Source organism: Camelus ferus, chromosome 3 (genome assembly GCF_009834535.1).
Source record: "Camelus ferus isolate YT-003-E chromosome 3, BCGSAC_Cfer_1.0, whole genome shotgun sequence".
NCBI classification, from domain to species: Eukaryota; Metazoa; Chordata; class Mammalia; order Artiodactyla; family Camelidae; genus Camelus; species Camelus ferus.
Genome location: NC_045698.1, coordinates 54,572,579 through 54,596,169, shown reverse-complemented (window position 1 = coordinate 54,596,169; position 23,591 = coordinate 54,572,579). Strand labels below are relative to the sequence as shown.

The 23,591-nt window shown below is 37.3% G+C and overlaps 1 protein-coding gene across 3 annotated transcripts in view; it reads right to left on the bottom strand.

Moving 5' to 3' along the window:
• Positions 1-23,591, bottom strand: part of ATG10 (autophagy related 10) — a 213,536-nt gene that overhangs the window by 148,779 nt on the left and 41,166 nt on the right. For 2 of the 3 annotated variants that reach the window (XM_032475417.1, XM_032475427.1), the window contains exon 3: positions 4,879-4,986. The exons of the other annotated variant lie outside the window; for it this stretch is intronic. In XM_032475417.1, coding sequence (XP_032331308.1) covers positions 4,879-4,986 — 108 coding nt within the window. The remainder of the gene's footprint in view (positions 1-4,878; positions 4,987-23,591) is intronic. 3 annotated transcript variants of the gene reach the window in all.

Here is a 23,591-nt window from a genome sequence, read left to right as displayed (position 1 = left end):
AAATTATATAACTGGAATATAGAGCTTGTGTTCCCACTTCCATTCTCAAACTATTGTTTTATTTACATAAATAAGGCTTTGATAAGAACTTTCCACAATACACTCATATTCATTAAAGGAGAACAACTGTTAAATCACGTTTTCCCTACTATTAAATGATCATACCTTAATTTCTCTAAGGAACATCTTCAATTAAATCCAAAAAATTCATAAGTTGATAAAGTGAAGTATTAGCACCAACATCCATTTATGGAAATTAGTGTTACATACAATAAGATATTCCAAAGACAGTGTTGATTATTTTGGCTCTTACTGAAAATATTCATTTACATTTCCAAGATTTCAAATTGAGGCAGTAGATTTCTCTTGGTTACTGGTAAAGAAAGGATTGTGTTCAAAAATTGCCACAGTTTGGTTTGTTATTTCACAAACTCAAAAATATCACAAGCAAATCATATTAACTACTTTTAACAATAAATGTCTCATCTAATGATTAACCTATAAGAACTCCTGTTCCCCAAAACCAGTACTAAGATACCCCAATATATTTAGTAGATTTCTGAATATCATTTCACTCTTTAAAGTATTATTTTAAATTATATTTTAAAATTTCAAAGAAGACATAGATTATGATTGTCACAAATTACTTCACTTACATATTCCATTATATTTCACACTGATTTTTAAAATCCTGTAATTATCTATATACCATTACAGATAATCTCACAGCCATAAAAGTCATGAATCCAGCTATCCTTCTACAGTCAAGATTGTCAGTTCTGGTTAGAACAAAAGAGTGAGTTGATCTCCCACTTCATACATGGCCAACTTTTTTTTCAATCTTCTTTAAAGCACCTATTAATAGAGGCATTCTTTTAAGCATCTTTAAACTGGAAATGTGATATGCAGATATTGACTGGGCTTTAAATTCTTAAGAGAATTCAGAGGTCCCCAGCTCAGTCTACTACACAATGCAGGAATCCTTTCTATAATATTACAGTCTGGGTAATAAAAAGATGGCCTAAGGACCACTTGCAGCCCTTATATATAGTGTTTCTGGCCTACAGAGATTTTTTTATTTTTTTAATTAAACCAACACACAAATCCAGACCCCGGCCTTCTCTTGACATTCTACCTGGAGCTGCATATGTAAAGCTCCTTTGGATGAGCCATGTCCTCTCCACTTCTCCACACCTCCCACCACTTCCCATCAACCTGCTTTACTCACTCATCAACTGCTTGGTGCATTAAGCATCTGAGTATTTCAGTCAGTAGCCGCTGTTCGGAGAAAAAGTTATCTACTGTGTGACTGAACATTTCCATGAAAGGGAAGGGAGCTCACATCTTTGCAAGATGACCAATTTTATTGTAGGCAACTCTAAACAGTAGAGAGATTTGTCTAGAATAATTTCCAGACACAAACTAGTTCTATTCTTGGAAACAAAATGAGTCTACTTTCCCTTCCACAGGAAGGGCTTCTAGATATCTTAAGACAACTAACTTTCCTGGGTCTTCAGTTCTAGTTTAACATCCCCACAACTCCCAAATATTCCTCATAATAATATATTTTCAAGCCCACTCATGGCCCTTGGCATGCTTCTCTGCATGGATAAATTCTACTTATGATTCATTTTTAACTATTATTTATGGATTCATTCATTATGCATTCCTGCCATCAGAGTTGTTCTTCACATGTAACAGTGTAATATTTCCCTGATCTAGATCAGTGATTTTCCAACTTTTTGGTCTCAATACCCCTTCACATTTTTAAAATTCATTGAGGACTCCAATGAACTTTTGTTTAAGAGAGTTATGTTAATGTTTACTGTATTAGAAGTTAAAATTGAAATTAAAAAAGATTATTAGTTCACTTAAAAAATACATGGAAAAGATACTTGGTAATATAATAGTAAATTTCTATGAAAAATAGGTATGTTTTCCAAAACAACATAAATTAGTAAGAAAAGCAGCACTGTTTTATATTTTTGAAACTTTTTTTAACATCTGGCTTAATTGGAGACAGCTGGATTCTTATAACTATTCCTGCATTCAATCTGTTGCAATATCACATGAAGGTAGCCTCTGGAAAACTTGGGGAAAATGAAAGTAAAAAATGTAAATAACATCTTAATATTATTAAATAGTTTTGACCTTATGGACCCTTTGAAAGGGTCTCTGGAACCCTCCAGGGGTCCCCAGACCATATGTGGGATCCATTTATGCTTTAATTAATGTAGCTTAGGTTCCAGTTAGTTTCCATGGCATTCTTTTCACTTATCTTGAGCTTGTGGTCAACCAAAATTACCAGCTCTTTCTCAAACAAACTGCTGTCATGTCAAGCCTCCCCCTTTGCATCTAAATGCAGACCTCATACATATACTTCCTCACAGATCCCATTTTGTTGGTTTCAGGTTACTCTTTGGTAGTAGATGCTGTTGGTGCCCTGCCCAGGTCTCCTTAAGGCTATTATACCCATCCTCACTCAGCTGTTGTACTTGTTGGCTGATAACACACAGTGGCCCCCTTCTCTGAAGAATTTCTCAGTAATACTGAAGTCATCTTGCTTGGGTAGCATGTCTACCTCTATGTTAGCCAATGACTGATCGTCAAACCAATAACTGTCACAGAGTACAAAAGGCCAACCTCAAAGACACAAGTTTGGGCTAATTCTGGGTATCTATCCCCCAGAGCTTCACGAGAATCAGACTAAAGTTAGTCTCTAGCTGAAACCATAACCTTTCTTAGCTTTTATCCCTTGTTCTGTCCTGCTTCTGTCACTCTCTTTCTCCTAAGAGCACAACCCTAATAAGTCACTTTAACAGGAATCTCCATCTCAGGCTCAACCCAAGACCTTTTTCATCCCATCAAGACTGTTGCAATATCAACTCTATCAAACATCATATTAACTAACCATCTCAGTTATATAGCACCTCAAATATGCTAAGCATTCTATTCTAAAGTAGTGCAGTGGTTCTCAAAGTGTGTCCCTGAACCAGCAGCATCAGCATAACCTGGGAACTTGTTGGAACTGCAAATTCTCAGGCCCAGTCCAGACCTACTGAATCACAAACTTCATCACAGAGATGTGCCATAAGTAACTAATCCACTACTGTTGAACATTTCAGTTGTTTCTATTTTTTCCCATTATAAATAATGGGAAAATGAGTACATTTGCAGGTAAATCTTTGTGTACATTTCTGATTATATTATGAGTATTTGTCTGTAATTTACTTTGATGTAAAAGCATTACATCAAAAAAGAAGATGTATTAATAGATGAATAGAGGGATAGATATACAATACAGCAAGCACAGCAAAGTGTTAATGGTAGAGTCTAGATGATAAGTACATGGGGTGTTCCCTGCAAAATTCTTTCAATTTTTTCATATGCCTGAAATTTGTTGGGAAATGTTGCCAAAAAATGTTGAAAAAAATTATACTTTACTAAGCTAAATTCCTAGAATTGGAATAGATCTTTCATTGTATGTGCACATCTTTAAACTTCATGAAGTTAAAACATCAACCGGAAAGTGTCAGTCCCCTCACGCTGTCAACACCACTTTTGAGTGTTTTTCAAATCTCTGCCAGCTTGTTAGGTAAAAACTGGTAGTTCATCCTTTAAATCATCATCATATGCATTTTCTAAAGTTAATACATATGAGCCGAAAAGCTTCCTAACATGCTTGGCTTCAGATATGATGTTGGTTTTTTGAACCACGAAGCAGTAATCAAGATTTGAACACTCACTCAGGGCACTTTACTTTATTACCAAACACAATACCCTCATGAATAACTTGCAAACTAAGTTATATTGGCGAGAGTTACTTCCAGGCCAGCATCATACACTGGCGAAGGGGGTTAGCACTGGATTGACAGATAGGTCTGATTTAACAGGTCCTGAGAAAGGGCTCTTCCTTAAAAAAAAAGTCTCCTTTCCCATTTTACCAGGATACTCGGAATTCTAAGCATTAGCTTTCTTTCTTTATGTTGAAGCAATTTGATCCCCACCAATTTTATTTTAAAATTCAAGTATTTTACTTCAGTATGGGTTCCACATAATTATGGTGCATCCATAGGATGGAATGCATTAGAGCCATTAAAATATGGATATCTACATTTACTGACAGGGAAAGGTATCCATGCTATCCCTGCTCATTGCAGAACAGAGCTACGTATGTGTGTATATGATAGAATGTATGAAACTAAAATATTAATAGCTATTACTTCCAGTTTAAGGATGTATGGGAATTTTTTTAACTTTGTTATATATTTCTCTATTGTTTATTTTTACAATGGATATATTAAAAATTTTATTAACAATAAAAACTACAATAAGGCTATTTGCATTTTGATCAAAAGAAAATTGGAAATATCCCAGAAAACCATTAATCCATTATTAGTACCTTATTAAATTTTAATTTAGCAAGATTTTCAAGTCAGGGTTAAAGTCCCCTAAGGAATGAGACCCAGATCCGGCATATTTTAAAAGGCATGAGGAAAAAAATTAAAGGCAGACTAGGCAAAGAGGTCTCTACCCAAGTCTTAAACAGCTGAGGGTCAGGCCTGTATTATCCTGGGGGAATTTCACTGGAGAAAGATCAACAGGCAACAGAAAGTATGTGGTCTTCAGATCAAAGAGGAACCAAAAGGGTGAAGACTCACCACAATCTGTACAGACGTGGAGTGGATCTTTACCACAGTTCCCACTTTCAATATTATACGAGAAAATACCTCCTACAAATGATGTTCACTTCTCCTCCTACAGCAGGCTAGGATCTGATAGCAGTTAATTTTTTAAAATATATATTTATCAATTTAAATTTTTACTTCATACTTTACAAAGATTGAAAAGGAAAATGTGACATGTTAAATCACTCACCTCCATCGGAAGACATGTCTGTACAAGGGCAGATGTTCCTAGATGTGACACCGTAGTCCCACTTTTAATTTGCAAATGTGTTTTGCACATGTAGCCATCAGAAGAGTCCTGTGTTCCAACACCAAAGAATACATAAGAAAATGCCAATTATTGTAGGAATTCATCATTCTAAGAACTACAGCTTCTCATAAGCTCCAAAACAAGCAATGAAAGACCAAGTATATTAGATGAGATGAGATAATATGGATAAAGAAATTCATCCAATATCCCTGCACATACTAGATACTCAATAAATAAAAGTTTTAATCCCTTACCTTTCTCAGCTATTAATGATCTCTCTCCTTCTCTTAGATTAAATCTCCCCCACCTCCTTTTTGTCCCAAGCAGTTCATAGCACAGAAGCCACAGAACAACGCTTTAGGTTGGCAGCTATTAAAAAGCATTTAAACTTACAGAAATACCTTATCACATAATTAATATTTATGTTCATGGCATATATAGAAAGAGAAATTTTAGGAGAACTTGAATCTAGAAGGAACCCCCATTTCAATTTGTTGTTCAAAGCAAGATCTCCATTAAAAGGTCCCAGAAAGGTAATTAGGCAGCACATTCCTAAGCACTTCCAGGAATCTGCACTTTACTCCCTTACATGAATACCTCCTCCATTGTGGTTTACAGCACATTGCTCATTGAGAAAGTTTTCTCCTATATTGCACTGAAATATTTCCCTTTAACCTTAATTCACTAGTTCTAGTTCTTCCCTCTGCAGTCTAAACTCTTTTCCACTGAGCCATCCTTCAAAGAGCTGAAGACAATTACCACCATTCTCAAATGTTCATTAGAATATATGATTTTCAAGCCCTTCACCAGTTGCATCTCTCCTGTTTCTTGTACTTAACTTCATTAGTTAAGTACATTAATGAATGATGTTCATCTAACTGTGGTCAGTTCCTTTTATTTTTTTAGGCAAAACTTGTTTGAATTTAATGAAGTCATGTGTAAAAATGTAATATCTCCTACACAAAAACACATACATATCAATGAATATTATTTTTTTAACATTTTTTATTGATTTATAATCATTTTACAATGTTGTGTCAAATTCCAGTGTTCAGCACAATTTTTCAGTTATTCATGGACATATACACACTCATTGTCACATTTTTTTCTCTGTGAGTTATCATAACATTTTGTGTATATTTCCCTGTGCTATACAGTGTAGTCTATTCTACAATTTTGAAATCCCAGTCTATCCCTTCCCACCCTCCACCCCCCTGGTAACCACAAGTCTGTATTCTCTGTCTGTGAGTCTATTTCTGTCCTTTATTTACGCTTTGTTTTTGTTTGTTTGTTTCTTTTTGTTTTTGTTTTTTAGATTCCACATATGAGTGATCTCATATGGTATTTTTCTTTCTCTTTCAGGCTTACTTCACTTAGAATGACATTCTCCAGGAGCATCCATGTTGCTGCAAATGGCATTATGTTGTCAGTTTTTATGGCTGAGTAGTATTCCATTGTATAAATATACCGCCTCTTCTTTATCCAGTCACCTGTTGATGGACATTTAGGCTGTTTCCATGTTTTGGCTATTGTAAATAGTGCTGCTATGAACATTGGGGTGCAGGTGTCATCCTGAAGTAGATTTCCTTCTGGATACAAGCCCAGGAGTGGGATTCCTGGGTCATATGGTAAGTCTATTCCTAGTCTTTTGAGGAATCTCCACACTGTTTTCCATAGTGGCTGCACCAAACTGCATTCCCACCAGCAGTGTAGGAGGGTTCCCCTTTCTCCACAGCCTCTCCAGCATTTGTCATTTGTGGATTTTTGAATGACGGCCATTCTGACTGGTGTGAGGTGATACCTCATTGTAGTTTTGATTTGCATTTCTCTGATAATTGGTGATATTGAGCATTTTTTCATGTGCTTTTTGATCATTTGTATGTCTTCCTTGGAGAATTGCTTGTTTAGGTCTTCTGCCCATTTTTGGATTGGGTTGTTTATTTTTTTCTTATTGAGTCGTATGAGCTGCTTATATATTCTGGAGATCGAGCCTTTGTCGGTTTCACTTGCAAAAATTTTCTCCCATTCCGTAGGTTTTCTTCTTCTTTTATTTCTGGTTTCCTTTGCTGTGCAGAAGCTTGTAAGTTTCATTAGGTCCCATTTCTTTATTCTTGCTTTTATTTCTTCTAGGAGAAAATTTTTGAGATGTATGTCAGATAATGTTTTGCCTATGTTTTCCTCTAGGAGGTTTATTGTATCTTGTCTTATGTTTAAGTCTTTAATCCATTTTGAGTTGATTTTTGTATATGATGTAAGGGAGTGTTCTAGCTTCATTGTTTTACATGCTGCTGTCCAGTTTTCCCAACACCATTTGCTGAAGAGACTGTCTTTATTCCAATGTATATTCTTGCCTCCTTTGTCAAAGATGAGTTGACCAAAAGTTTGTGGGTTCATTTGTGGGCTCTCTATTCTGTTCCATTGGTCTATATGTCTGTTTTGGTACCAATACCATGCTGTCTTGATGACTGTAGCTCTATAGTATTGTCTGAAGTCTGGGACAGTTATTCCTCCAGCCTCTTTCTTTCTCTTCAGTAATGCTTTGGCAATTCTAGGTCTTTGATGGCTCCATATGAATTTTATTATGATTTTTTCTAGTTCTGTGAAATATGTCCTGGGTAATTGGATAGGGATTGCATTAAATCTGTAGATTGCCTTGGGCAGTGTGACCATTTTAACAATATTGATTCTTCCAATCCAAGAGCATGGAATATCTTTCCATTTTTTAAAGTCTTCTTTAATTTCCTTCATCAATGGTTTATAGTTTTCTGTGTATGATTCTTTCACCTCCTTGGTTAGATTTATTCCCAGATATTTTATTACTTTGGGTGCTATTTTGAAGGGGATTGTTTCTTTACTTTCTTCTTCTGTTGACTTATCGTTAGTGTAAAGAAATGCAACTGATTTTTGAACGTTAATTTTGTAACCTGCTACCTTGCTGAATTCTTCAATCAGCTCTAGTAGCTTTTGTGTGGACCTTTTAGGGTTTTCTATATATAGTAACATGTCATCAGCATATAATGACACTTTTACCTCTTCTTTTCCAATTTGGATCCCTTTTATTTCTTTCTCTTGCCTGACTGCTGTGGCTAGGACTTCCAGGACTATGTTGAATAGGAGTGGTGATAGTGGGCATCCTTGTCTTGTCCCAGATTTTAGTGGGAAGCTTTTGAGTTTTTCACCGTTGAGTACTATGCTGGCTGTAGGTTTGCCATATATAGCTTTTATTATGTTGAGATATGTTCCCTCTATACCCACTTTGGCGAGAGTTTTTATCATAAGTGGGTGTTGAATTTTATCAAATGCTTTTTCTGCATCGATTGAGATGATCATGTGGTTTTTGTCCTTTCTCTTGTTGATGTGATGTATTACACTGATTGATTTGCGTATGTTGAACCAGCCTTGTGTCCCTGGGATGAACCCCACTTGGTCATGATGTATAATCTTTTTTATGTGTTGTTGGATTCTATTTGCTAAAATTTTGGTGAGGATTTTGGCGTCTATGTTCATCAGTGATATTGGCCTATAATTCTCTTTTTTTGTAGTGTCTTTGCCTGGTTTTGGTATCAGGGTGATGGTGGCTTCATAGAATGAGTTTGGGAGTATTCCCTCCTTTTCAATCGTCTGGAAGAGTTTGAGAAGGACTGGTATGAGTTCTTCTTTGTATGTTTGGTAGAATTCCCCGGTGAAGCCGTCCGGTCCTGGACTTTTATTTGTAGGGAGGTTTTTAATTGCTATTTCTATTTCCTTTCTAGTGATCGGATTGTTCAAGTGTTCAGATTCTTCTTGATTCAGTTTTGGTGGACAGTATGTTTCCAGAAACTTGTCCATCTCCTCTAGGTTATCCAGTTTGGTTCCATATAGTTTTTCATAATATTCTCGTATGATATTCTGTATTTCTATTTTGTTTGTTGTAATTTCTCCATTTTCCTTTCTTATTTTGCTAATTTGTGCTCTCTCTTTTTTCTTCTTTGTGAGTTTGGCCAGAGGTTTGTCGATTTTATTTACTTTTTCAAAAAAACAGCTTTTGGTTTGGTTGATTTTTTCTATGGTCTTGTTAATCTCTATTGTATTTAATTCCCCTCTGATCTTTATTATTTCCTTCCTTCTGCTGCTTTTTGGGGCTTTTTGTTCTTCTTTTTCTAATTCATTCAGGTGGTGGGTTAAATTGTTTATTTGAGATTGTTCTTCTTTTTGAGGAAGGCCTGTATCGCCATAAACTTCCCTCTTAGCACTGCCTTTGCTGTGTCCCATAGGTTTTGAGTGGTTGTGCTTTCATTATCATTTGTCTCAAGGTATTTTTTAATTTCAGCTTTGATTTCCTCATTGATCCATTGTTTTTTCAATAACATATTGTTTAATCTCCATGCTCTCCTTTTTTTCTCCTTTGTTTCTCTGTTGTTGATTTCCAGTTTCATGGCATTGTGGTCAGTAAAGATGCTTGAGATAATTTCTATCTTCTTAAAATTGTTGAGGTTTCTTTTGTGCCCAAGTACATGATCGATCCTGGAAAATGTTCCATGTGCACTTGAAAAGAATGTATATCCTATTTTTGGGGGGTGTAATGCTCTGAAAATATCCACCAAATCTAGTTTTTCTATTGTAGTATTTAATTTCTCTGTTGCCTTGTTTATTTTCTGTCTGGAAGATCTGTCTAGTGATGTTAATGCAGTGTTAAAATCTCCAACTATGATTGTATTCCCATCAATATCCCCCTTTATCTCTGTTAGTAATTCTTGTATGTACTTAGGTGCTCCTATATTGGGTGCATATATATTAACGAGTGTAATATCCTCATCTTGTATCACTCCTTTAATCATTATAAAATGTCCTTCTTTATCTTTCTTTATGGCCTTTGTTTTAAAGTCTATTTTGTCTGAAATCAGTACTGCAACACCTGCTTTTTTGGCTTTTCCATTTGCATGGAATATCCTTTTCCATCCTTTCACTCTCAATCTATATGTGTCCTTCTCCCTAAAGTGGGTCTCTTGTATGCAGCATATTGAAGGTTCTTGCTTTATTATCCAGTCTGCCACTCTGTGTCTTTTGACTGGAGCATTTAGTCCATTAACATTTACAGTAATTAATGATAGATGTGTGTTTATTGCCATTTTGAACTTATCTTTGCAGTTGAATTGGTATATCCTCTCTGTTCCTTTCTTCTTCCTTTTGTGGTTTGGTAATTTTCCTTTGTATTATCATGGATTTTATTTAATTTTTGTGACTCCTTTGTAAATTTTTGGCTTGTGGTTACCCTTTTTTGTAAATCTATCAAACCATTACTATAACTGTTTTTATTAAACTGATAGTAACATGATCTCAAACCCATCCTACTGTTAAAAAAAAATTTAAAAAGAAAGAAAAAATATTCTATATTTCCCTGCCTCCCTCTCCCACTCTCAGTGATTTGTATGTCTTCTTTTATAATTTCATGTTTACTTTATTTGTAATTCATGAGTTATCACCTTTCCAGTTGTGTGTCTCTCATTTCTGTAGCATCCTGCTGCTTTTCTATTTAGAATAGCCCTTTCAAAATTTCTTTTAGCATGGGTTTAGTGTTGCTAAACTACAGCAGCTTTTTTTTTGTCTGTGAAACTCTTTATTTCTCCTTCTATCCTCAAGGACAGCCTTGCTGGATAAAGGATCCTAGGCTGCATCTTTTTTTCATTCAGGGCTTTGAATATATCTTGCCACTCCCTTCTGGCCTGTAGTGTTTGTGTAGAGAAATCAGCTGAGAGCCTTATGGGGGGTTCCCTTGTAACTTACTCTTTGCTTTTCTCTTGCTGCCTTTAGAATCATTTCTTTATCCTTGACTCTGGCCATCTTGATTATGATATGTCTTGGTGTGGGTCTATTTGGGTTCTTCCTGTTTGGGACCCTCTGAGCTTCCGGTACTTGGATATCTGATTCCTTCTTTAAGTTTGGGAAGTTTTCAGTCATGATTTCTTCAAAAACCTTTTCAATCCCCTTTGATCTTTCTTCTCCTTCTGGGACCCCTATTATGCGAAGATTGGGACGCTTTATATTATCCCCTAGGTCCCTTATGCTATTTTCATTATTTTTTATTTGCTTCTCTTGTAGTTCTTCTGAATGGGTGCTTTCTATTGCCCTGTCTTCCAGATCACTAATTCGTTCCTCTGCATTATCTAGTCGGCTTTGCACAGCTATTAGATCATTCCTCATCTCTGTCAATGAGTTTACCCATTCTACTTGGCTCTTCTTTATAGCTTCAATTTCATTTTTGACATATTTTATATCGCTAAACACTATCTCTTTTAATTCCTTCAGCAATTCGATCACTCCTTTTTTGAAAACTTGATCTAGTAGGCTATCGATGTCTATTTCGTTGATCTTTCTTTCAGGGGATTTCTCTTGTTCTTTTAATTGGGAAAGGATTTTCTGCTTCTTCATCTTGCTCATACCTCTTTGGCACTGTGGTTTATGGAGTATCAGTTGTTTATTTTGGTCCTTAAGGATTTTATCTATCTGATGCCTATTTAGGAATAGAACTTAGGAAAAAAAGAAAAAAAAATAAGAGAGAGAGAGAATTTTAAAAGAAGGGAGAAAGAGGGTTTGAAAACAGTGTATAATGAATAATAGAAGAGTGAGTTGAAGCAGAGTATTAATCGGGTTGAGACGTCCTTTTGAAACCTTTACAAAAAAAGGGGGGGGGGAGATGAATAGATGTATTTGAAACCTGTGTCTAATCAATAGCAGGACATCAAAACCCAAGAGAAATAGAAATGAATTAAGAAGTAAAGATTAAGAGAGTAATAGAAAATAGAACAGGTAAAAACAGATTTTAAAAAAAAAGGGGGGTGTTTGTCGGTGTTCTCCTGGAGTCTGTGTGCTTTTAATGTGAAGTCTTTCTGTCTTCGTCCTGTTTTGGAGGCTCAGCTTGCTGTTTTCAGAAGCCCTCCGTTGGCACCCTCTTCTGTGCTGCTCCCAGCACCTGTCGGCAAGCAGATCGCGCCTCCTCCTAACACTGGGTCAGGTGCAGCTCTCTGCTGTGGGCGGGCGGGTCGCTGCCCCTCCGGATGCCACAGTCAGATGTTGCAGACTGGCCAGGTAGGCGGGCGGGTCGTGCCCCCTCCCAGCACCTCAGTCAGGGGCTGTGTTCCTGCCTGAAAGGTGGGGGGGGGGGCGGTGGCCGCTCTCCCTCTACCTGCGCCGCTGGTAGTTCCGCTCTCTGTGCAGCTGCGCGCTCCGCCCTGGTCGGCGCTCCGCAGGTGGGCTCGGGGAAGACCGAGGGACAGCCCTGTCCCTGCTCCGAGCCAAAACCCAGCTCCTTGTTTGTCTTTGTGGAGCAAGTTCTCTGAGGGACCAGGATGGAAGGATCCTATCTGCCCCGGGCTGCAGGCCAGTCTCAGTCTGGCCTTTGAGGCTGCTAAGCCCTTCGGTGCGGATGCAGGTTTCGCCCCTACCCCCGGCTGAGTGCTCAGCGCGGAGGATATGGCGGCTGTGCCTGAGCCCCGCCTCTCTTCCCCCGAAAACTTTCCGCGGGTTTTCAGAGATGGGGGTGTGCACCCTTCCCCCGAGAGCACATCAACCTTGCTGTTTTATGGAGGGCCCAGGTTGTTCTGCCCTGTGCACCCACAGCCATGGCGCGCGGCCCCTTGCGTTCCCCCGGGGCTGCCTCCGTGCAGCCACTTCCGTCCTCCACCCAGCTTGTGCAGCCTGGCCCTGCCCGCGGCTGCCGGCCCGCGTCTCAGGCTGGGTGTCGGGGGGACGCTCTGTGCCCGTTTAACTTAGTTCTGTTAGTCAAGGGCTGCTCTGTGCAGATCCGAGCCTCGGAGGCTCCGCCTCCATCCCGCTGGCCTCTCAGTTGGAGAGGGGAGACCCAGCGAGCGAGCACCAGTCCTCCTTTGCCGCTCCCTCCCCGCGGGACCTGTCCCGCGCTGCTTTGCCTTTTGTTCTTTCTTTTTTCCTTTTCTCCTACCAGATTTTTGGCGTCTTTATCTTTTGAAGAGGGCGATGTTCTGTCGGAGTTCCACAGGTGCTCTGGTTGGCTGAGTGGGTCTGTAGATGTGGGTCTTGGTGTATTTGTGGGAGAGGGTGACCTGCGAGCGTCCTTCTACTCCGCCATCTTCTCCGTCCCCCTCATCAATGAATATTATTAATTCTCCACCAAAATGTCACACTAACACTCATATTTTAACAGAATTAAAATAATCATAATTAAAGATGTATTTACTTTATCTGATGTAGAAAAAAAAAATAGACTAGCATCTCCCAGCTAAAAAATTCATAGTTCACAGAAATACTTTTAGTAAGATTCAAAAATCTAGTTTTTAACTATAAAATAAGAATATTTTTAGTGTCTGTGAGCAACTTCATACTGAACATTTTTTAAAATTTTGCATCATGCCAACTATGTAAGAGCATTTGATTTTAGGTAACTGTACTGAGTTGAATAGTACCCACCCAAAATTCATGTACATCTAGAACCTTGTTTGTGACACTATTGGAAACAGGGTCTGTGAAAATGTAATCAGTAAAGACAGAATCATAGGGCAGACCCTAAGTCCAATATGACTGGTGTCCTTATAAGAAGAAGGAAATTCAGCTAGGGAGGCAGACACACAGGAGAGAAGACCGTAGGAAGAAAGAGGCAAAGATTACAGCAGCGCATCTACAAGCCAAAGAAAGCCAAGGATTGCCATCAACTACCAGAAGCTAGAAAAGGCAAGGAAAGACTCTTTTCTAGAGCCTATGGAAGGAGCATGGCTCTGAAGACATCTTGATTTCTGACTTTCAACCTCCAGAACTGTGAGAGAATAAATTTCTGTGTTTTAAGCCACCCAGTTTGTGGTACTTTGTTATGGTAGCCCTAGGAAACATACAGAAGCTGTTTTCTGAGAAATCTGGTGGCACCTTTATAACATCTCTTAGTTAGCTGGGCTGTCATCCTGCCAACACTCACACAGGGGCCCTGTTGATAGGTCACAATCAGCAGTAGTTTTGATTGGCTGCAGCCAATTCACTCCAAGCCACTACACAGGTTGTCAAATATTTTTAATATCCTTCCTGCCTGTCAGTTAAGCTATTAAGTATCCAATACTATCATCATTTATTATTTCACTGAGGTTCTGCATTTTATAGATGGAATTATTGTTTTAAATTCTAGCTCTACACCACCCAACCACAAAGCACAACCTCCATGGCCTTCTACCACTAAAATCTTTGTATTTAGGCAACATAAATGACTTTTAATATTGGCTTGGATGGAGAAGGATATATCTAGAGACTGTTGTTGTTATTGTCTTTTACATCAAGTATCCATTCCTTCTTCTTATGGAACAACAGCCAATTTTCCTCTAAAGACTCATTCCCTTCTCCCCTGTCAATGTGGACATGGTCTCCCAACTCCCCAGATGATCACTGGACTCTGATCTGGCCAATTAGGGCACCAGTCCTGCTGGCCTCAGGGACTCAGGAAGGCAAATAATTCAATCAGAGCCAATGAGATGTGACTGAGGACTCTGGTTAGGGGAGCAGGATAGAGGCTATTCCTTTTCCACTAGATTTGAATCAGAAAGATAAAACCCTGGCAGTGTTGGCAGCATCATGTAATTAAATGGAGCCTGAGAATAAAGCCAATGCAGAGGAAAGCAAGGCCATAAGATGCAGAGAGACATGATCCTGATTAAACTATTTACACCAACCATACCTGAAGCTAGCTCTACCCTCAAATTTTTCAGTTACATAGCTCCAAAAAGCCCCTTCTTTCACACAATTTGAGTTGGGTTTTCTATCACTTGCAACCAAAATAATCCTTCTATAAAATGACATATATTGTGTTTATTAATCTAAAATGAGATTTTTCTACTGTATTATATTATCACTCACATTATGATAATCAATAGTTAATCATATGAAAGATCTACCAAATACAATAAAACCGTAATAGTATGTGTTTCTGGGAAGAAGTACTGGCAGTCTGCAATTTAAAAATAACCTAGCAATAGAGGGGAAAAAAAAAACAACTCAGGATATTCAGAGAACAGTTAGAGCTAAACTGTGTGTACTGAATATAATTCATCAAATGAGGATAACTGTTTCATTTCATGTTTTCTATACCTGAATGCTGGTCATACAACCTCTTCCTAAGGGAAGCTACAATTCAGTAAAACTCTACTTACAATGCAAAATACACCTTCTTTGATATCAAAAGAGATGAGTCAAAAATTCCTGCACATCTATGTTATAAAATCTAAATAAATTATGTGGTCTCTTTTCCAAGTTAAGATAGGGATACATGTCACTTTCAATATTACTTATAATTTAAGCAATTTAAATTTCTATTTTAGGTAATCTCTGATAGTATTTATTAGTGTCCACAGGGAGGTACACAAGGATTTTTGACTCAGCCTGTATTTGATCATGGTGATTTTCTTTTCAGCATCAATCTCTTAATAGTCAAGATTAGCCTTGAAAAATTAAAGATAGAAAAAGGAGAGTTTTTCTTAGCATTTCAAACATTTACTTCCACAGATGTAGGCCTTTCTCTCACATCATTTTAATTTAAAGCAGAAAAATATGTTTTGTTCCTCACTGTTGAAGGATGCTTTTTTAAAGGCAACAAACATAAAAGCATGAGAACTGCCCCTGAAGCAGCACTACAGTAAATGAAACTGAACTTAAGGCCAGTAATGAAACTGAACTTAAACCTCCCTCCAAATATTCCAGTGGACGTTCCACTCTAGATTCTCTGATTCTTTTTCTACTTGCGATAGCTTACAATTTAACATTTACTCTCCTTTAATTTTTTAACGTTGATTAGTTTTACTTCCTCCAGTTGATCCTAAGTTCGGGGTTTAGGCCCCATTCCCTGGGGGGAAGAAAGGCCACTAACAGAAGCTAGGGTCCTTACTGCAGAATCCAGACTGTCTTTCCACATAAAAAGGTGGTAAGAAGGTGAAAGACTCGAAGCACTTTTAAGAGACTTCTCTTGCCTCTAATTACAGGCAGAACTGGAATTGGAAAGCAGGCCTCTTGGCCTGTGTTCCTTCTACTACACTAAGTAAGTTCTGCCAGAGAGTAGGATCATGGTAGAAAGATGCTTACTGATGCTTGTGGGCTGATGGAAGTCCAGCTCTGCACATGGAGTAACAAGCTCAAGCCACTCAAGTGTTACCTGGGGACCAGGAGCCTCAGCATCACCTGGAAGCTTGTTAGACATGCAGAATCCCAAGCCCCACTTCAGACCGTCTAAATGGGAATCTGCATTTAATGGGATATCAGGTGATTTGTGTGAAGCACTGTGGCAGGCAGCACTGAAATCCCTGACTCAAAGGGATTGCAAACTGACTGCATTAACTAGGGTTCTCAATCCAGCTGCACATCACAATCACCTGGGTTTTCAAAATGCTTTTGCTGGGGTCTCCCCTCATACTGGTGACATCAGAATCTTCCCAGTAGACTCTGATGAAAAGCCAGGGCAGAGAACTATTGCACTTAAATCCACTGGAGTCCCCTTCTGAACTTTGAGAACAGAACCAACCGTGGACTCTGCAGCTGCCTCGGAAGAATAGGCCATGAGCAGCTCCCAGCTTTCAGGAATTCCATGGCTCACTCAGAGCTCTCCATGGCTAAATTCTCCTCTGTGGATGCTCATCTTGGAGCTGTGACTGTGCTGAGACTGCTTTTTAAGTGGTCTTCAGAACCATCTCAATCCCTACTTTCTGTCAACTTGCCCAACCTTGACCTGGCCATTAATCTCATAACTTAAAGCTGTCCCATGTCCAACTACACTTCAGCCATCAGGACTCCTTGCTGCCCATTGCCACAAAGCAATTTGCTTCACATTGTCACCGTAGAAGAGAAATTAATAGGAAACATAGGTGCTGTATATAACCCAGACACCACTAATAAAAAGAAAACAATTCCTCACAGTCAAAACTCCTCAAGTTATCTGCAAGGAATGCCCTTCACCTTATACCAAAATAAGGAATAAAGATTTAAATGAGAAATACAAAACCATAATTATGCTAGAAGAAAACATTGGAAGATTGGTAGCTTTTAAAAGATATTTTAAAAATAAATAAAAATCTTGAAGTCATATAAAATATTGATAAATTTTACTACATGGAAAAAATTCTTAACACAATAAAGACAAAAACAAATATTAAAATTTGAAAAAAGATTTGTAGCTCATATCATAGAAAAGGACTAATTTTGTCAATATACAAATAGCTTTAATTTCCTCAATATATTAATAGCAGTTCCAACAAACCAATAACAAAAAGACCAAGAGCTCAAAAGGAAGATGAGCAAAGGACATAAACAGTTCACTAAAGAGGAAGTACTCAGGGACTTTAATCATATAAAATTTAAATTATGAACAATGTTACCCATAAGAAAAATGCAAATTAAAACTATGTGATACCACCTATTAGATTGGCAAAGATCAGAAAATGTAAAATACACTGTATAGACAAAGATGGGGGTGTATCAGGCAGCACTTTCATACATTGCCAAGGGCAGAGTAGTTTAAATTAGTATAACCTCCCAGTAGAGCAAGTTGGTAATTATTATCCAAACTTAAAATGTACATACTTTTCACCCAGAAATGGTACTTCCAGGAACATCTTATAAATATAGTGGTACATGTAAGAAACAAAATTCATGCAATGATATAAAGTATCATTTTAATAGTACGATATTGGAAATAACCTAAATGCATGTAGGTGATTTGTTTAAATAAATTATGGTATATCCAAATAATGGAATGAAATAATGGAATGCTATGTAGCCATAAAAAGTGAGTAAGTTCTTTAAGTATTCACATGAAATAATAACCAAGATAGATCATTAAGTTATAAAATATGCAGGACAATATATATATGTATATTATGTTATCATTTTTTTAAAATATAAATGCATATGCTTATGTGTATATGAACATATTTGGAAGGACACTCAAGACACTGACTGGTATGAGTGGTAACCTCTGAGGGTTTGGATGAGGAGAGTGGGAGGGTTAGGAAGGAAACTTACTTAGTGCATAAACCTTTTTGTGCCTATAAATAAGAAACACTTAACATTAAACAAATACTTCACTGATTGCCCTCTGAACATATGCATCTAGGCCATCGTATTACTTCAATAGAGTCCAGTCTTGAACTTCTAGGAAGAAAAAGTCCCAGAGGTTTTATAGAACCCTAGAGAGACAACCAAGTTTTCTAACGTAGTGCTGATTACATATTGGATGGAGATCTAAGGATATCCTAACAGAACATGTTTGAGTCTGCTTTCTTACAAGTTGTCATAAGCTATGCCACCCAGACAGCTATGGTATGCCTGCTGGAATCCAGCTACCAAAACAACTATAGGGTTTTTACTGCAAATTTTATAAGCTTTTTAACAATTTATTTTAGAAAAACACTGCTGTCTAAAAAAAATTAGGTGATTACCTAAGGGTCTCAGCCTTACTTTGGAATAAAGGATTACATATAGGACGTAAACTAGAGTTAACTGCCCAGAATGATCAGCTGCAGGAAGGGCTTGGCAAGGTCATCTGAGAGGAATTAAGGCAAGAAGAAGTTTCTAGGTCACTGCTGGCTCTCATCAAACAACAGGACCTTCAAGGCCAATGGAGCCCTGAGGAGCAGGCCAAACCTAGGCTACAGATCTCAAGTTCTTTCCGTCTGTAAGAGACCAAACTAATACTACCAGTAGCTGACCAAAGCTAATAAATTTTGGGAGCAAAAAAACTGCTGCTAAAAAGCAAAGCTTACACTAGATAGGTCAGACATTAAACTAATTATCTGTTCACATTTTAAAAATCAAAAGTTAGATGGTGTAGGAAAGTAATTGTTAAGGATTTAGAGATCCTCCAGAATGCCATTTTGAATATGTTAATATGTCTCCTCACGCCCAACCCCAATCCCTACCCAATCTCACTAACAGATACTACTACACCTTTCCAATATGTGTGTGGATGCCAACCATGGCTGACTCTGATGCCTCTGAGTCAATATCAAAAGCGACCAGATCCAGCCAAAGCACATCATGGGTAACTGCTGGCCTTGACTCAGGCAAAAATTCAAAAGACCAAAAACTCAAGAAACCAAAAACCCCGAAATGAAAGTAAGGATGTAACATATTTTACCTTTGAAAAATACCCTTGTGTGTCTCTTAATTTTCCCTGGTCATACTATTTTAGAGTTTATTAAACATGACACAGCCCTTTATTGAATAGTCCACCCATATCTTCTACATACTTTCTAGACGAGAGGGTTGAAAATATACCTCAGATAATAATTAGTTCCAGATGAGGAAGCTGGAACTGTCGTTTTGGGAAAGAATCAATTCTTCTGGATGTGTTGTCCCACCCAAAAGAAGCCAATACCCCCTTGCTTCACCATTTGTACAACATAACCCATGATGATTTATTGTCTTTATCTGTATGATCTAAGGTGTGAATTCCTACTGAACACATTAGTTCACTAGCTGGGAATTGAACTACAAAACATTGTGACCACTGGTCCTTGATTGGAGGTTCTCTGGCTCTGCCCAGTTTAAAAGAGCTTTCTTAGCATGGTCATGGTATGAAACTAAAAGAAAATCTTGAAATATTCTCTCCATCACAGCCGTGCATCAGAGGGTTATGTTGCCTTCTATCACAATGCTTATTTCGGCAGTGACTCTTATTTACATTAGCACACTCATTACATCTTCTTATTTGGTTTAAATTTCTAATCAACCCATAAACAAAGCACAGAGGACTAATTACTGAACAGAATATAAATATTATAAATTTTGATGATGTAAAAAAATAATATAATTAATTTAAAAATCAGAAGGAGGAACAGAAAGGAATGTGGGATATAGTATAAGTACACTAAATTCCTCATCTATCATAGCAGCAATCATTGGTTATTGTCCAAAGATGAGGAATTAGGAAGTAGAAGTATATTGTTTAAGGTTACAGGGATCACTCTGGGAATAACTAAGGAGTTATTTTTCACCAATAAGGGTTACTTTAAATAAATTTAAATCACCCATATGATGGAATACTATGTGGCTATCAGAAATAATGAGAAAGTTCCATATATGCTCACAAAGAAAGATATCCATTATGTAACATTAGGTAGAAAAAGTAAGTTACAGAACAATGATCCCATTTATGTAAATATGTCATAAAGGTGTATACATATATTTACATGTGCATAAAAACAAACTACAGAACTGAGTTAGAGGAGAGGGAAGGAAATATTTTCATCTGTATTTTATATACTATTTATAAAACTATTAGAATTTTTACAATGAATATGTATTGTTTTTCCTTGAAAAAGTTATTTAATTAAATATAAAAACCCAGTGCATGAAAGAAAAAGTAATGCTGTGCTTTCCTTCCACTCTATGCAATCAATATTATTCTAAGAACCATAAAATGTTCTTGCATATAACATTAACTTTAATTTTTATTTCCTCTTCTTTTTAAACTTACCTTCTAGTTGCTAAACCAAAACAAGGTCAATACTTCTTTCCGAGGTCACTCCCTAAATATGGTATACCTTCACTTTGCTTTTCAAGTGGACATTGTTTTACGCCACTTAGGGCCTTCAATTTTCAATTCCATTCAATAAAGGCATGCTAAAAATCCCAGCACTGTGCTCCTTTGAATAAGAAGTTAATTTTCCTACAATAGTCCTGTCCCTTTTCCTGGCAGAATTCTTAGACCTACCAAGTCCCTCTCCTTTTTCCCTCTAGCCTCTTCTGACTTCCTAGATGAGCAGCAGAACACACTGCAGTTCCCTTCCCCAAGTGCAGGTCAAAGCACAGCAAGGACAGTGGCTCCAGGATAAAGAGCAGAAGAAAACCAGCCACTTGTCAAGCCAGAAAAGGAGGTTACTGGACCAATTTGGTGACCTTATTTGGGGTGGGGGTGGGGGAGGGTGAAGCACACATGTATGCATATCTATTGATGTGCACCTACACAGCCTGCTTATTTCACACAATTTTTTTCAAATGGTTATAGTCTAAATAATGCTAAATCCCTTCTCTTTCTTGGAGCCAAACCATCAAAAGTACTTTAGATCACATTGGTTCCATTTTCTTTAGTAACACTTTCAACACTTTCAGATATCTCTACAATCTTAGGCTCACTATTAAGCATTTTGTGGGACTGCATTCTCTTTTCCCTCTTTCACTTTATAAAAATATTTTGTTTTCAGGTTTTCCAACTTGCCCATTTTGAGTTTTCAATTTTCAGTTCATAGATGTGGGACCTCCATGTGTGCCCTCAAACTTTTTATTATATTACACAATTTGGTTTTGCTTCCCAGAGCATTCCTGCTTATTTGTGCCCGAGGAATGGCCAACAGATGCTATAACTGATTGAAGGGGATATGGGGGACCTGCTGCAGAAAAAAAAATTTTCTCTCTTTGTATATATTCCCAATTTAAGTTTGCAGAGATTTTAACATATTTTGTTGCTCTAGTTGAAATATTCTCAAGGGTTTATCATTGCTTTTCTAATATCATAGATAAAATAAAAAAAGTAAATAAAGATGACCTAGTTCTGACCCTTTCTATATTGATTTCTAAATTTAAAGTTACTCCAAATCTTATTCATCTCATAAATAAAATATTTATTTTTATAAAACTATGTTATAAGGAAATTAGAGATTAAAGTAATTTTGTATTTAATAAAACAAATTAAAAGAAATTTTATAGTCTGACAGTAGAAAATTATCAGAGTAGCAAGTTGTCACTTTGACTTCAAAGCACTGTCCTTACAAAGTAGTACAAATAATTTATTAACTTTCCTAGTTTTTCTTGAAAAGGTACCTGAGCTTAAGCAGTTTTACTCAGAGAAGGATCCTGCTGTGAGAGTAGGAAGAAGGAAAGGAAGGTAAGAAATGCCTTCCTGGCATGGATGCATACAAAGCACCACAAAATGCGTGGCTTTAAACAACAGAGATTAATTCTCTCACAGGTTTGGATCTGGAAGCTAGAAGTCTGAAATCAAGGTGCTGGCAGGGCCATGCTCTCTATTTAGGCCTATGGGAGAACCTTTCCTTACCCCCTCACATTTATATATTGGACTTTAATATACGATAAAAAGAGAATTTTGGATCACAGATGGAAGAATGGATGAGTCAATAATGAAATGAAGCCAACTAGCTCACCATTAAATAAAATAAACTATGTTAACACATCTCACAATCTCCAAAATAAACTCCAGATGGATTAAAGCCTTAAACATAAAAAATAAAATAATAAAGGCCCAGAGGAAAATACAAGAGAATATTTTCATAATTTCAAGTTAGGAAAGATTTCCTGAGCAAAACACCAACCCAGAAGCCATAAAGCAAAAAACTGGCAGATTTATTAAGTATTAAAAACTTCTGATTGACAAATCATACTATTAACAAAGTTAAGAGAAAAGTGACAATCTGGGAAAAAATATTTGTAATACATATAGGAAATGAAAGATTGATAGTCATAATATACAAGTTACTCCTACAAATCAATATTATAAATATAAATAACTACAGTAAAAGAGACAAAAGGTATAAATAAGAAATCCCTAAAAGAAATAATAGTGACCAATAAGCATATAAAAATATGCTCAACATCAGTGTAATGAGGAAAATGCAAATCAAAACAATGTATCATTTTTCATCTTTTAGAATGAAAACATTTTGAAGATTAGTAATAGCCAATTTTATAGAGAGCATGAGAAAATGGGCATTCTCATATACTTTCTGATAGGAATATAAATTGCTACAGGGAGGAGAGAAATGTTATGCCTATTCTCATTCACTCATTTATCCATTCAACAAATATTAGCACCTTGTTCATATTATGTGGTGCACTAGGCCCTAGGAATACAGCAGTGAACAAAACGGACAAATGTTCTTGCCCTCAGGCAGCCTGCATTCTGGAGGAACAGATATAGGGTGGAAAAGATAACAAATAACTAAATATGTAGACTAGGTGGTTTTAAGGGCAATAAAAATAAATAAATTAGGGTAAGGGGGATTGAAAGTGATAGGGTTAGGAAAATGCCATTTTACACAGTGGGCAGGCAGGAGGACCTTGCTAATAAGATGAGCGATGATCTGATTGAAGCAGAAAATAAGTCATACAGCTACCTTTAAGAACAGACTGGACAGTGGGAACAAGATATGCCAAGACTCCATGGTGGAAACACCAGGGCTGTTAGTATGGCTGGAGCAGAGTGAAGAAGCAGGAGAATGATGAAGTTAAATTAAGACTGAAGAGGAAAGTGGTGGGAACCATTTAGGCCTTGGAAGCCATGGTCAGAGCTCTGGATTTTAGCCTGACTACAACTAGAAGTCACTGGAGGGTTCTGGGCCACATAGTGAAATGACCGGACTCAACATTTTTAAAAGATCACTCTAGCTGCTGTTTAGAGAACAGATTCCTAATAGCCATTAATTAGGAAGCTACTGCAATAAGCCAGGCAAGAAAAGATGGCAGCCTGGGCTAAAGTGGTGCAGCAGAGGCGGTGAGAAGTGGTTAATTACAGACATATTCAAAGATATAGTTAGTAGGATTTATTAATGTATTAAACAGGGGATGTATGTGAGAGAGAAGTCAAGGGGAACTCCAGGTTCCTGTCCCAAGCAAATTGAAGCTAATATTTACTAAAATAGGGAAACATGTGGATAAAGTAGATT